The sequence below is a fragment of the Phyllostomus discolor genome, chromosome X, assembly GCF_004126475.2.
Source record: "Phyllostomus discolor isolate MPI-MPIP mPhyDis1 chromosome X, mPhyDis1.pri.v3, whole genome shotgun sequence".
Taxonomy (NCBI): Eukaryota; Metazoa; Chordata; class Mammalia; order Chiroptera; family Phyllostomidae; genus Phyllostomus; species Phyllostomus discolor.
The window spans coordinates 87,861,233-87,874,701 of record NC_050198.1 but is presented as its reverse complement, the minus strand read 5'-3'; the positions used below and the strand labels follow the sequence as shown (position 1 = coordinate 87,874,701).

The window sequence follows — 13,469 nt, the reverse complement described above, 5'->3', positions numbered from 1 at the left end:
ATGATGAGTATTGAATGAAGTGCCATCAGTGGCATATAGTAGGAACACTTGTATTTTGAACTGTACAATATGTCCTAGCTTCCATTTGGTAACATCCTGATTTTAAGGGAAAGATACATTGTAGGCTCACCAAGGAATATTTAGTTGTTCCTTAGTATTTCTCATCCATATCACCCCATCTACTAGTGCAGAATCTATATGCACCAATAGGAGATCTCAGAAAAACCCTTCTTACTCTTGGTGTGGCTCCTTTATATTCTTGTTCACAGAAATGATAGCAGACTGACATAGCATCCTCAATAAACTTACACACCAAGACAAAAATTATCAACATTGGGCTAGGACTCTTGAGAGAAAGGTGCATAGACTATTTTCAAAAGTGTGTGGCAAGCACTATGCTTTAAAAATGTACTGTTTTATTTTTATTCAGGGCGTAGGAGGGAGTAGACAGCTGGTAGGGGGAGGACGCCCACTAGTTTTCTCCAGTGAGTGGTTTGTGATTGTGAGGAGAGCCTGGGTGTAAGTTTCACGCAGTCAAACCTTAAAATGGAGAAATAAAGGCCTCTTTGGCACCAGCTGGCTGCCCACTTACAACTATTTTGCAAAAAATTAGTAATTAAAAATAAATTAACTTATAAGTTCATTATTTTTATTCCCATAAGCTTTGCTCCTAAGATTAAAAGCTAAGACCACTCTGAACTCTAAGAAAGTGCTAGTTCTTTAAGAAATACTACACTGGGAACATAAGAGTACAAAATGCCTATTTTTTCAAGGTCCAGATTTATTTTTGGGCTGTTGCATTAGAAATAATACAGATAATGTAGATGAGGGAATTGGACTAGTGTCCTTTCTAAGATTCTAGGAATCTCTCCCCAAGAGGCAGGCCGTAACTGTCTTTGTGAGTTTCAGTAGTTATCTAGGGAGCAGTTTAAAACCTTAGTTTATTGAGGATAAAACTATTTAATATACAGACCCATTCCTGGAACTGGATCTTTCCAGAAGCATTAAGATTCCCCACCTTCAACACTATACAAACTATAGAATTGTCTTTTATTTTCTCCAGGGTGTTTGAGTGTATGTAGTTATAGTCCCGGGCATGTGACTGCAAGCATGAATCAAGTCTCTTAAAAGGTAGAAGAGGTCCTATCTATCTGTATGTGTATAAATATATATCTGTCTTTTCTCATCAAACACGCATCTCTTTTGGAGGATTAGATAGTACTTTAGAAACTTTGAAAGCTCTGGAATTCAGAATATAACATGTTTTCCAATTCTTTTTTATTTCAGCTCTGTTTAACCTCATCCCTGTGGGACTTCGAGTGGTGGCTATTCAAGGAGTTCAAACCAAGCTGTATTTGGCAATGAACAGCGAGGGATACCTGTACACCTCGGTAAGCCTCTCACTGAGTTCATATTTTGACTGTTATAGTTTTCATCTGATATGAAATAAAACATGCTACATATGTGTCATGGCAGATTTCTGTGATGCAAGAGTGTTCTTGATGGAAATATCTCATTTGAAAGGACAGATTAACTTCCAGTGAAAACTATATTTATTACTAATTAATCATTTGAAGCTAACATTTTCGGTGTAAAATCAAAGATTTAGTAAACATTTTTGCATCCATTAGTGTTTGGGTTATTCTATATAACATATAATGTAATAACCTGTCTTTCTGTCTTGGTTTTATAAACATTGTAGACAGCTATTCAACATTGGGAACATGGGGCCAAATTAAGATTTAGGGTTTTTTCCCCATTTCAACATAGACAGAAATGTTATAATACCAGGTTTAGGATTTCATTCTTATCTATAGATCTAGTTACAAATTACAGTAGACCACTTAATCTATGGATATTTTAATCTTTATTTTTGATTTCATATATTTTAAGAAAAATGATGGATAGAATGTTAAAAATGGAGAAAATTGCTTGTAAAACTTTGTACTAGATAGCTTTGAAGAAAGCTATTACCATGACTGTAGAAACCTATTTCTCCAACTGCAGAAATGGTTACCTTTAACCACTTTTGCTCTCATGTTTCCAGAATTTATTTCAAAGCCCAGTATGTAGAGAGACTCCTGATAGGCACAGAAGAAAGGATGTTTTAGCCCTTTTTTATCAGCATAATCCTAAAAACCTGGTCTCTATCAGTATTCCTGTCAGGCCATTTCAACTGTCTGGTTGTTTAATAAATGCACGGGTTTTATTCCCTTTATAAATGAGATATTTGGATTTATTGCAAACTTCATGAAATCTGTCACTTTATTAATACATTGCTATTACTATGAATGATAGAAAAGTGGATTTTCTTTTCAGATTTGTGCATTGAGGTAAGATAATTTAATTACGAACAATTTTAATTAACCTCATTCAGATCAGCAGACTACCTCAACAGGACTAGTTGCAAAGGTAGGTTTTTAATCAAATAAATGACTGCTTTCTGAAACTACTATGCGGCATGGGAAGGAAATGGAATATACTGGGCATACTTTTGAGAAGAAAAATACCAGATGACATAGGAAATAATTACCAGGAACTGATTTCACTGAATTGTGGTTGCCATTATAGTGCCATGATGTGAAAAATTGACATTTTTAATCTTGCAACAGTATGTTTTGTTTTAATGGAAATAATATTTAAGTTAGAATGACAAAAAAAGTAATTTAAGTTAGGTAATATGTCAGGTTTCCCCACTCAAGAAAATTAGGATATTCAGTATTACCTTTAGGGAACTGATGTTAAAATTGTATAGCCTACCATTCAAATTGACTGTTATTCCAGATGAAAACTGGTAAATGTCAATTTCAGCTCATTTCTAAGGACGACTTCCCAGGGTAATTAACATTGTACATTGATGGGATTCCTTTCCATGTTGGAAAGCAAATAGAGACCAAAAGACAGCAAATGTGGGATGCTGTGTGCATTGTTAAGTAAGCACTTGCTATTATAGGAAATACACTATATTTTTGTTAAGGAGGAAACATGTCTGATTGATAATCCTAGAGTTTATATAGGGGGAAAATATCAAAATTAGTCTGCTCCAGGAAAGAATCAGTCTTTTTCACTTCTTCTCATACCTCCTATTGATCGTGGTTTGGAGTCCCTTCACTGTTGATCACCATCCTCAGTAGATGCTCCATTCTGTTATTTAAAGTGTGGTGTTCACACTCACTTAGGATATACTATGTCTTAATGACTTCAGCAACTTGTGTCCCTGTGACCAAAAAGCTAAATGAATGTCATACTTCATTTGAAAGAGGAAGAATCATTCCTCCCTGACATAAAATCATGGCGCTTAACACTACTGATGCTGTATGCAGCTTTGTTAGCTGCCACTTAGCAAAGAGAAAATTGGATTGCACAAAGATCTAAAGAGCAAGCAAAGTGAGAAAATGAAGTAGGGGCTACTGAAAAGAAAATTGTTAGGAAGTTATAGAAAATAATCTTGGTGAGGGATGACTAAGGCCTGCCTTAAAGCATTTTCAGTGGCAAAAGCTAAAAGGAGATGGATTCAGGAGATGTTTTAGAAGTAGAATCATCAGAATTTAGTGGCTGATTGGAGTTGGAGGGGAAATGGGGTCACCATGGATGGTTGAAACTGTAAGGTTGCCAATCACTGCACAGATGGAAATAAAATATCTTCAGGTAGAGATCTTTTAATAATGTGTACAATTGTAGGTTATTAGGGACCCTGAGAGAAAGGGAGAATTTAACCTTTAGCAGTTGGGTTGATGGTGAAGTTATTAACCAAGATGAACAAAAGAAAAAGGGCAGAATTGGGAAAGAAGATACCTGAACACAACCCATAGCTTGATAAAGAGATGTGAGGTACAGATAAATAAAACATAGGAATTATCACATGTAGGTCGTATTTGAATAGTTGAGAGAATATGTAGCATAACAAGAAAAGAACTTGTCAAATAATATCAGGGAATACCAGCATGGTCAGCAGCAGCACAACAAATTGTGGCAGGTATCACGGTATTGCAAAAGATGGAGAGAGAGTTTTCAGAATAGTCAGTAATGCCAGGTGTTTCAGAGAAAAGTAAACAAGAACTAGCACTATAGCATGTGAAGGTCTTCGGTAATCTTGACAAAGGCACTTTCAGTGGACACAGAAATCAGATTAGTGGCTTGTGGAATGCATCAGAAGAGAGGAAGTAGAGGCAACAGTAAAGAATTTCTAAACCTAGGGGAGCAATGGGTGAGTATATACACCCATTGTGGAAGGCTTTGAGGCTTCTTCAGTTAAGACACTTGAATATACTTATTAGCTGAAGGGAAAGAGCCAGTAGAGAGGAAAAAATTAGGGACATAGGAGATGGGATCCTTTATGGAGTGGAGCCCCAGAGTAATTCAGAAGAGTAATGAAATTTAGTCTAAGTGAAAGGATTAGATTCACTTTGAAAGGAAGGGTCACTACTACAATAAAAGGCAGAGAAATAAGGACAGATGCAGATGTACATATAGTAAGTCTGCAGGTGATAGATGAGGAAGTTGAAGGATTTCCAGCCAGATGACCTATATTTTCCCATTGAAATAGGATGAGAGGCCATCTGTTGAAAATCAGAGACATAGAGATGGCAGAATGTTTAAAATAGTTGTTTTGGGGAAAGATATGCAGTCTATTGACCAGGTGCGGGTAAACTGTAGCCCATGGGCCAAATCTGGCCTTCTGCCCATTTTTGTAAATAAAGTTTTATTGGAACACAGTCACCCCATTAATTTACTTATTGTCTAAAGCAGGTTTTGTGCTATAACAGCAAGAGTTTAATAGTTATAAAAGAGACCCTGTGGCCCACCAGCCTAGATTTTTTACTATGGTGCCCTTCAGCAAAAAAAAAAAAAAAAAAAAAAAAAAGAAAGAAAGAAAAAGAAAACAAAATGTTGCTGATCCCTAGCAAGACAATGGTTCACATATTAGAATTACCTGGGGATCTTTACAAAGAATTCCATTCTGAGCTACACTCAATCCAGTTGTATCAAAGTATCTAAGGGTGATATCTGTACATGAATATTTCCTAAAGCTACCCAGCCAATACTAATGTGTAGCCTGGGGTGAAAACCACTGGTCTAGGGCTAAGAAAAATGATTGCTGGATGGCATTGAAAACTCCTGCAATGATGTCAGAAGCCAGGAATTTATAGGTACTTTATCCATTGTTCAAAATTTCTGATGCTGGTCTTATTTTTTCTGCTCTTGCAAAAAAAAAAATTACCTTTATATTCTGAAAGACTGTCTTGAAATGAAGAAAAATGCTGATCCTTGGAAGAGATCTCTTATTTTATTCCCTTTTCTTTTTTGCTACTTTTTTTTCATTTATGCTTCTACATCCTTTAATTTCTTTTAAATTCAGGTTTACATTTTACCATATCTTCCTACCTTTGTCCGTTAATGAAGAAATAATACTTCCATGTTGTTATTGCTACAGAGTTAGCAATTTACTTCCCATGATTAATCTCAGGATTTTTGCACTGCACCCTCCCCCTTCCTTTTTTTTCTTGTTGCCATGGGGGACAGACTTGATGTAGGCTCAAGTGGCAGTGAGAAACCATCTGTGGCACAGAAAGTCATAATTAACCATTATTTCATAACACATTTACTTTTGTCCTTGATATAACTAAGTATTTCTGGAATTGTAAGGAAATTATTATTCACTGTGCATGGCAAACTTTGTTTATACCTTTGGGTTTTCTTTACCAATAATAATGAGTTGTACACATGGTTTTGAGAGTTCCTCAAAACTTAATAGTATAAATATTTAATAGTATAAAGCTATTTGCAATACATATTTCAGAACTGCTTGAAATAAATAATCATTAACTGGAAAATCAAGAATCTTACATGTGAAAATATTAATGTCCTAGTATCTATTTTGATAGAAGAGTAACAACAGATGCTAGAAACAGGACAATAAAATCTCAAAAGCTAAATCAAAAGTGCTTTCTCTTGATTTTGAAATGCTCCAGTAGAAGCATTTTTATCTGCCTAATTACTTACCTTTCATCAACACTTATTTTCTATTTCCACATTACATAGTGTTACTTGGGTTGTTGTTGGGGTTGGCATACCTAAAGTGTGTAGACAAGTAGAAATACTTTTACAAGTAAACTTTTGCCATCTAGAAAGACTTATAGGAGTGATTTTACTCTCTTGTTTTATGGTCCTGGGACCACCACAGCAAAGTAGATGCAAGACCAGGAAGCAGGTCTCTCTGAGAGCAAGCTCGATGCCATGGAAATGAAGCAATGTGTGTTACTTGACCCCAGGGGCCCAGTTAGACTTGGAGTCTGAATAAAGGGGACATATTTTCCTTCTTTACTGGATTTTACCACATATCTTAACTTACCAGGTTTCTCCTGCCATCACAGACATTATGATCTAATCAGTACATTGTCTGATTTTCCAATATACAGGATAGAACAAAAGTAAGATTACCATTATAAGTATATAAAACACAGTTTATTCTTGTGTTATTATTTATTAATTATTATATCATTTTCAATATAAACAACTATAAACTGGCTTTTGCCCCACCCTGTATAGCTCTTGCATTTTTCTCTCCTTTGCTATTAGTAAATAATCCATTGGGAAATGCTTTGAATAAATATCCTGCTCCTTAGGAGCACAGTTTGTAACATATTTCCAGGAATCTGAAACCTATTTAGATAAATAAGATAATTAGTTAATTGATAAATGACCATTGCTTCTTAGATATGTCATACAAGTTTTCTGTTAGTTAAATTCAGGTAGAGAAAAACTAACATTTTTCCCCCAAAGTGAACACAAGTCATAAAAATAGGATTCAGCAACAAAGGATTTTTGGGGTTCACCAGTTAAGTCATTGTGCCTAAATGCCATGATTTAGTGGAAGGTTAGGTTATATTGTCCAGGTGAATTAAAGTTTTGTTCTGATTTATGGTTTAATTTCATATAAAAGGTGGAGCATTATTTTATATCAAGATGCCTCAGATGTTCAGTGTGTTTAGCTGTCAACTGTGAACTAGTTCCTCTGATTTTAGTGTGTGACAATTTAAGACTTAATTTTCAGTGATGTGGCTTCACAGCTATTACTCATATTCTAATACAGAAAGGATGTTAAATTTTGGATGAACTCATAGATCAATTCAGAGAGATCCCTAGAAAATATTTGTGCAGAGTATTCACAGCAAACATTTGTAGCATGCAAAATGTTATGTCAGATCTTTATATCAGCAAGGTCATATAATTTAACTGCTAGAATTTTTATCATAGAGGCTTATACGTTTAATAAAATTAAATGGAGGGTGCTGGTTTAAATATTATAGCTCTTTAGAGAAGTGGGATTGGCTTAATTTTAAAAGGAAAAAGATTTAAAAGAAACATGAGCACTATCATATTTAATACAGAAGAAAATGATCATTATCGAATCAAAATTAAGCCCTGACTGATGTGGCTCAGTGGGTTGGGTGTCATCCCACAAAACAAAAGGGCACTGGTTCAATTCTGGGTCAGAGCACATGCCTGGGTTGCTGACTAGGGGGTTGGGGCACATACTAGAGGCAGCGGATTGATGTTTCTGTCTCACATGGCTGTTTCTCTTCCTCTATTTCTCCTTCCCTTCCCCTCTCTCAAAAAATAAATAAAATCTTTTTTTAATTAAATCAAAATTGATTTTATGGATGGATTTTGCATATAGCCAGTAGTACCATGTAACAAACAAGTAGACACAAACAAATTTTAAATTCAGATTACAACTTGAGCTTATTTGTGTATTTCAGTTAATTCAAAAATTCTCAAATTTGGTTTATTTAATGTAAAATTAGTAAAGTATTGACCATGAAAACTTAGGTTGTCAATTTTGGTGCATACATCTAAAAAAACTTTTGTTTTCAGTGGCTGTGGGATAAACATTTTTAGTGGGCATTTTCAGTTCAAACTAATGGGTTCTAAGGGAAGTTATATACTTGTACACATATTTCTGAGCAGTATCACTAAAAGTGGAAAATGAAGAAAATGAAATTATTTCACAGGAAAAACAGAGAAAATAAACACATTTTATTTGCTAATGAATGGCTTTGCTAGCCCATGGAGCTAACTTTTATGTTTTAAAGAGACTTTCAGTTATTGTGTTGGTTGAGTTAGAAGTCATTAAAACTATTGTATTGAAAAACATATCGAAGTATCTGTGTTCATCTTACATATTCTTTCAGAATACCAGTGAATTAGCGTAATTTTCAAACGTGAAATACATTTCCCAAGTCACAGAATATTTCACATCTTTAGTTCTTTTTGTAGTTCATAGAAGTTCATTCAAATGTGAAAGAAAATCTAGCTCAGCACTATTTGAATATGAAATTAAATAAATCTGATTGGTTGTACCCTTGAAGTCAAGTGCCTTCTCTTTATGGTCTCTGTAAAAATAAATAATCCAAACTGGTCAATTATTCAGGGTGAAGGTCTAGTTTCATACGAGAAAGAATGACTAAGGATAGTACTTCCTCAGAAGTCAGAAAGACAATAGTAGTTATAGCTAAATAGCATAAGATTGGCTCTGTATAATGTTTTTGAGGCCAAGTTGAAAAAATAATCCAAATGAGAGGTCATGGGGCACATATTTAAAGGAGTGTCTCATGGCTTTAACTCAAAAGCTAAATTCATATTTGTAGGAAAAAAGCCAGTCTCTTGAAGCTAAAGAATAAAATATTTGGCAACAACAATAAAGAAGGAATCAGGCAAGTACAGCTATATGTAAGGAGGTAATATACACAAACACACACACGGACACACATACAACGCACATACATGAAAGACAAACAGGAGAAACCATATTTATTGCTGTGTTGCTATTATGGGACAAGTTGTTTTGGAATTACTAAAATAGTCCTGTTTTAAATATATATCCTACACCGAACATGTAATACCTTTGGAGATTGCTCTAGAGACATATTTGGTAATGCTTAATAGCTTTATAAAACAGAGCAAATAAGGTGTTTGGCTATATTTAATATAATTACCCAGTGAATCTCATGTCTTGGTGCAGACATTGTTTTTAGTTCCCGCCTTATTTTATTTTATTTTGTTCTATGAATACCATTATTTACAATGCCAGAGTGGAATTTTTATTAATAAAAATTATTCAATTATTATTGAATTTTTATTGGGATAATGTTGGCTAATATAATTATATAGGTGTAAAATAATATGATACATTATCTGTATTTTGTATTGTGTGTTGACCACCCCAAATCCAATCTCCTTCCAGCACCACTGACTCCCTTTTACTCTCTTCTACCTCCCACCACCCCCCTTCCCTCTGGTGATCACCCCTCTGATACTGTTGTCTACGAGTTTTGGGGGTTACTTTTTGCTTAATCCCTTCACCTTTTTCACCCAGCCCCATAAACTCCTCCCTTCTGACAGCTGTCTGACTGTTCTCTGTATCTGTGAGTTTGTTTTAAACAAAGGTTATAGTAACAAACAAAGAAGGACACTACCTAATGATAAAGGGAGCAGTCAAATGAGAGGATTTAACCCTTATCAACATTTACGTACCTAAATATATAAACCAAACCTTGATGGATATAAAGGGATACAGTCATAGTAGGGGGTTTCAACACCACATTGACATCAATGGATAGATCTACCAGACAGAAAATCAACAAGGACACAGCAGCCTTAAATATTTGTATAATTTTAATCCACAGAAACCATCAAGACATTTTTCTTGTGGCCCTTCTTTCCATTAAAATGGGATTTTAAAATAGTTTACCTAGCCCTAGCTGGTATAGCTCAGTGGATTGAGTATAGGCCAGAGAACCAAAATGTCGCCAGTTTGATTCCCAGTCCGGGCACATGCCTGGGTTGCAGGCCATGTCCCCAGTACGGGGTGTGCTAGAAGCAACCACACATTGATGTTTCTCTCCCTGTCTTTCTCCCTCCCTTTCCCTCTCTCTAAAAATAAATAAACAAAGTCCTTTTAATAAATAAATAAGTAAATAAAGAAATAAAATAGTTTACCTTACAAATCTTATGTAGTAACTGATTTGATTTTTCTTCCCTTACCCTTAGTCATAGAGTAATGGCCAGTAAAAATTACCTTCTTGATAAATATTTATTAAAATACTTATAAAGATGTATATAATAAACAATGAAGACATTATCATTATTTGTGTCAGCACTTTTGAATATCTAAAAGAAGTTAAAGGGCCCAATTATAACCTTTCATGGATCCTTTTGAGTGTTAACATTTTAAGGTTATATAAAAAAGTGAATTACTGAGACACAAGAAAAAAACTGGAGCCAGCAACACTGGTTTCAGTGGTTACATTGCTTAAAGGGAATTGTGACTTCTGAACAGGGAAACCTTAAATGAAAGCATTTCTCTGATCATTACAATAGCTGGAACCAAGGTTAATTGTCAAGCCCCTGACTAATAATATTTAATGTGTTTTGCCCAGGTTGAATGTGTGAATAGATAAAATGTCTATGCTAACATTTGGATTAAGTTATTCATCAGATACGCTCATGCTGCTTTTGACAGTCATGAAAGTGGAACTACTGGGAAAGCCTCAACTTATTTCATGGGTAGATTTTGCATATAGCCAGTAGCTGTAATATATAACATCCCCTTTCTTAAGAGCCTCAGATATGCACAGGAATTCTGGTTCAGTATATAACAGGAGTAGCCAGAATTAGAGATGATAATCCATTTTTACCTGAGAAAAAAGTTATAGACATTTCAAAAAGTCAAATGTAACTAACCCACCCCAAGTTGTTAGAATGCAGACTGGTATAATACAGAGTATGAAAAATGCTTACCAGCAGGAGGGTTTGAATCATCCTGTAAACTTTCATAATTGACAGAAGATGCCAGAAAATGACAGTGATCGCTTTCAAAAATGAGTTTCCAACAGGTAAAACTCTATTGTACAAGTATATAACAAATATTGTAACAAAAAAACCTGCACATAACAAATCCATGCCAATAATCTAGCCACAAAATCATCAAGGCTACAATAACCAAAGTGTTTGGTTGCTTGCCTGATTAAAGAATTCTCACAAATATTGTATAAAGTATTCCCTGGTCCCTGCCCACATCATAACAATGATTCAGCATAATACAAGTGCTACCAAAAGAGCCTCTCTGTAGGCTATTTGCACTGCAGAAACCTAGGGGAGACTTAAAGCTAGCACTTTCATACTGTATCATAGCCCTTAAATGAGAGATTTTCTAAAAACTGTCTTCATTCCTGTAGTCTGAGAGAGCCCCAGTTACCCATCTAAACTCCCAGAGTATCTGAGGCATGAAAGGGTTCAGGAGGTTTGTCATCCAATCAATTACTAGATATCTGTAGAACATCCACCAGGTACTAGGCACCACAAAGTGGTCTTATTGATCTATACTGACAAAGGTGGAGTTTACAGTGTACATCAGGAGACTCAGCTTATGTTCAGAGTCCTAATTGTCAATAGTTGCTCTACTACAAGAAGGGTCAGCATAAACTATTTTTCCCCAACTTCTGTGGCTGTGCAGTGCTATTTTTAGTCCAGAACCCACTGTTAGAAAATTCCACATAGGGGAATAATTTATTTAATATTGTATTTATTTATTTTTAGACAGGAAGGGAGGGGGAAGAGAGGGATAGAAACATCAATGTGTGGTTTCCTGTAACACCCCCCCAACTGGGGACCTGGCCCATAAGCCAGGCATGAGCCCTGACTGTCAATCGAACCTGTGGCTCTTTGTTTCACAGGCCAGCATTCAATCCACTGAACCACATCAGCCAGGGCAGGGAAATAATTTCAATGCCCTTGGGGTTGCAGTGGGTGAGGATGCATAGCTATGGAAATTGACCAGTTTTATTAAACAATATATATTGGATGTTCAGAACCACAATCTTCAGCCGATCACATTAAGGCCTTTTTTTAAAAATGTTATTTTAATCATTGTTCAAGTACAGTTTTCTCCCTTTTACTCCCAATCCAGCCCACCCACCCAACCCTCCCCTCTTCCCTTCCATTACCACCTCCCCCTAGTTTTTGTCCATGTGTCCTTTAAATTTGTTCCTGTAAACCCTACCCATTCTCCCCTGAAATTCCCTCACATTAAGGCCTTTTTTATAAGTTTTGTAAATGTGTGACTCTTAAAAAGTCTCTCACTTGAAAATAAAGACAACTGTACTTGAATAGCAATAAAAAAGCACTTTGCAGAGTGTTTTTATGTAGAAGGAAGGTCTTATGTATAATAAAATTATTATGAAAAATAAATACAAAGTCTCCTTGTGTAACTTAAGTGGTTTACAGTAGGTTTAACCAACCAAAGCTTTAAGTACTTTGCAGTCTATTTCACACTCTTGGACAATGACTCAGAGACATCTTATTCTCCAGTTTTCTCTAATTGTATGCTGCAGTGGTAGGCCTAGCAAAGAGAAGCAATGCTGACCCGTAGACAAAGATACAACTTGTTGGATCTGTAATATACAAGATACATTAAAATCTGATAATTTGAGGATTACCAAGTGTTCATTCCTTCAGAATGGAATTACCAGTTTCTGCCAGTGACTTTCATGACTGCTGAGGAAATGGAGCAAGGTTTTGACCTTTGCCACCCTGTAGCTCATGTATCACTTCTCTCTGATTACATGGATGGTTAGATGAGTGGTTAACACCAGAGACAGTAAGTGGATAAAAAGCACATTTACTAAAGTTGTTTATCACATTTATATTCCTAATATCTTTGCCTACCAACAAGGGAAGCCACCTAGCCCACTCATTGTATTTCTTTATACTCCTCTACTCCTAAATAGAATTGTTTACTCAAACAAAAATGTTCTGTTTCCAATAGGGTTATCAATAAATCAGAGCACTTGTATGTCACAGGGGTATTTGAATCTAACAATTCTTAAATTTCATATAAGATAATAGGCTTGAGAAACACTTTCACTGTACTGTTTTTGACCTAGGCACAAGATTCTATTCAAACCAGTAATTAACCTTGAGAATAGAGGTCAACAGAACCACGACGGGTGTTTTTGCTCAGTGCTTTTCTTTGCTCTGGACCTTGGCCTGATTTCTGTCCACACTGCAGACATGCAGGACAGCATTTTATGTTCATGGTTTGCGAGCTCTTTTGGTATGCCTTCTTTCCAGATTTTGAGGTAGATGTGTATTTCCTTTTCATCATTTTAGCCCTTTTTTGGTCACCCTTCATCAATAGCTGCTAAATCAAACAACTAAAGCCTTGGTGAAACTTGTGGAGTTTCAGTGTCAGGGAAGTTGTTTTGTTTTGCTTGTTTCCAATATCTATAACACATTCTGGTGATGTTCCCCTGTTGCTTGTGGCTCTTGCTGTTGGGAGGTAAAGCCTCTGCCTCTTGGACCTTGCATCTGGACACGGAGAAAGAGTGGCAGTTGTTTTCCTACAAGCTTCATGGATAGTAGTTATTTTTTTTTTAATTAAACACCATCAAAGTATTCAAATGATG

At 35.6% G+C, this 13,469-nt stretch overlaps 1 protein-coding gene across 3 annotated transcripts in view; it reads left to right on the top strand.

Moving 5' to 3' along the window:
* The window catches only part of FGF13 (fibroblast growth factor 13), a 514,186-nt gene that overhangs the window by 448,915 nt on the left and 51,802 nt on the right, over positions 1–13,469 (top strand). For all 3 annotated transcript variants that reach the window (XM_028522509.2, XM_028522511.2, XM_028522510.2), the window contains one exon: positions 1,288–1,391. In XM_028522509.2, the coding sequence (XP_028378310.1) occupies positions 1,288–1,391 (104 nt within the window). The remainder of the gene's footprint in view (positions 1–1,287; positions 1,392–13,469) is intronic.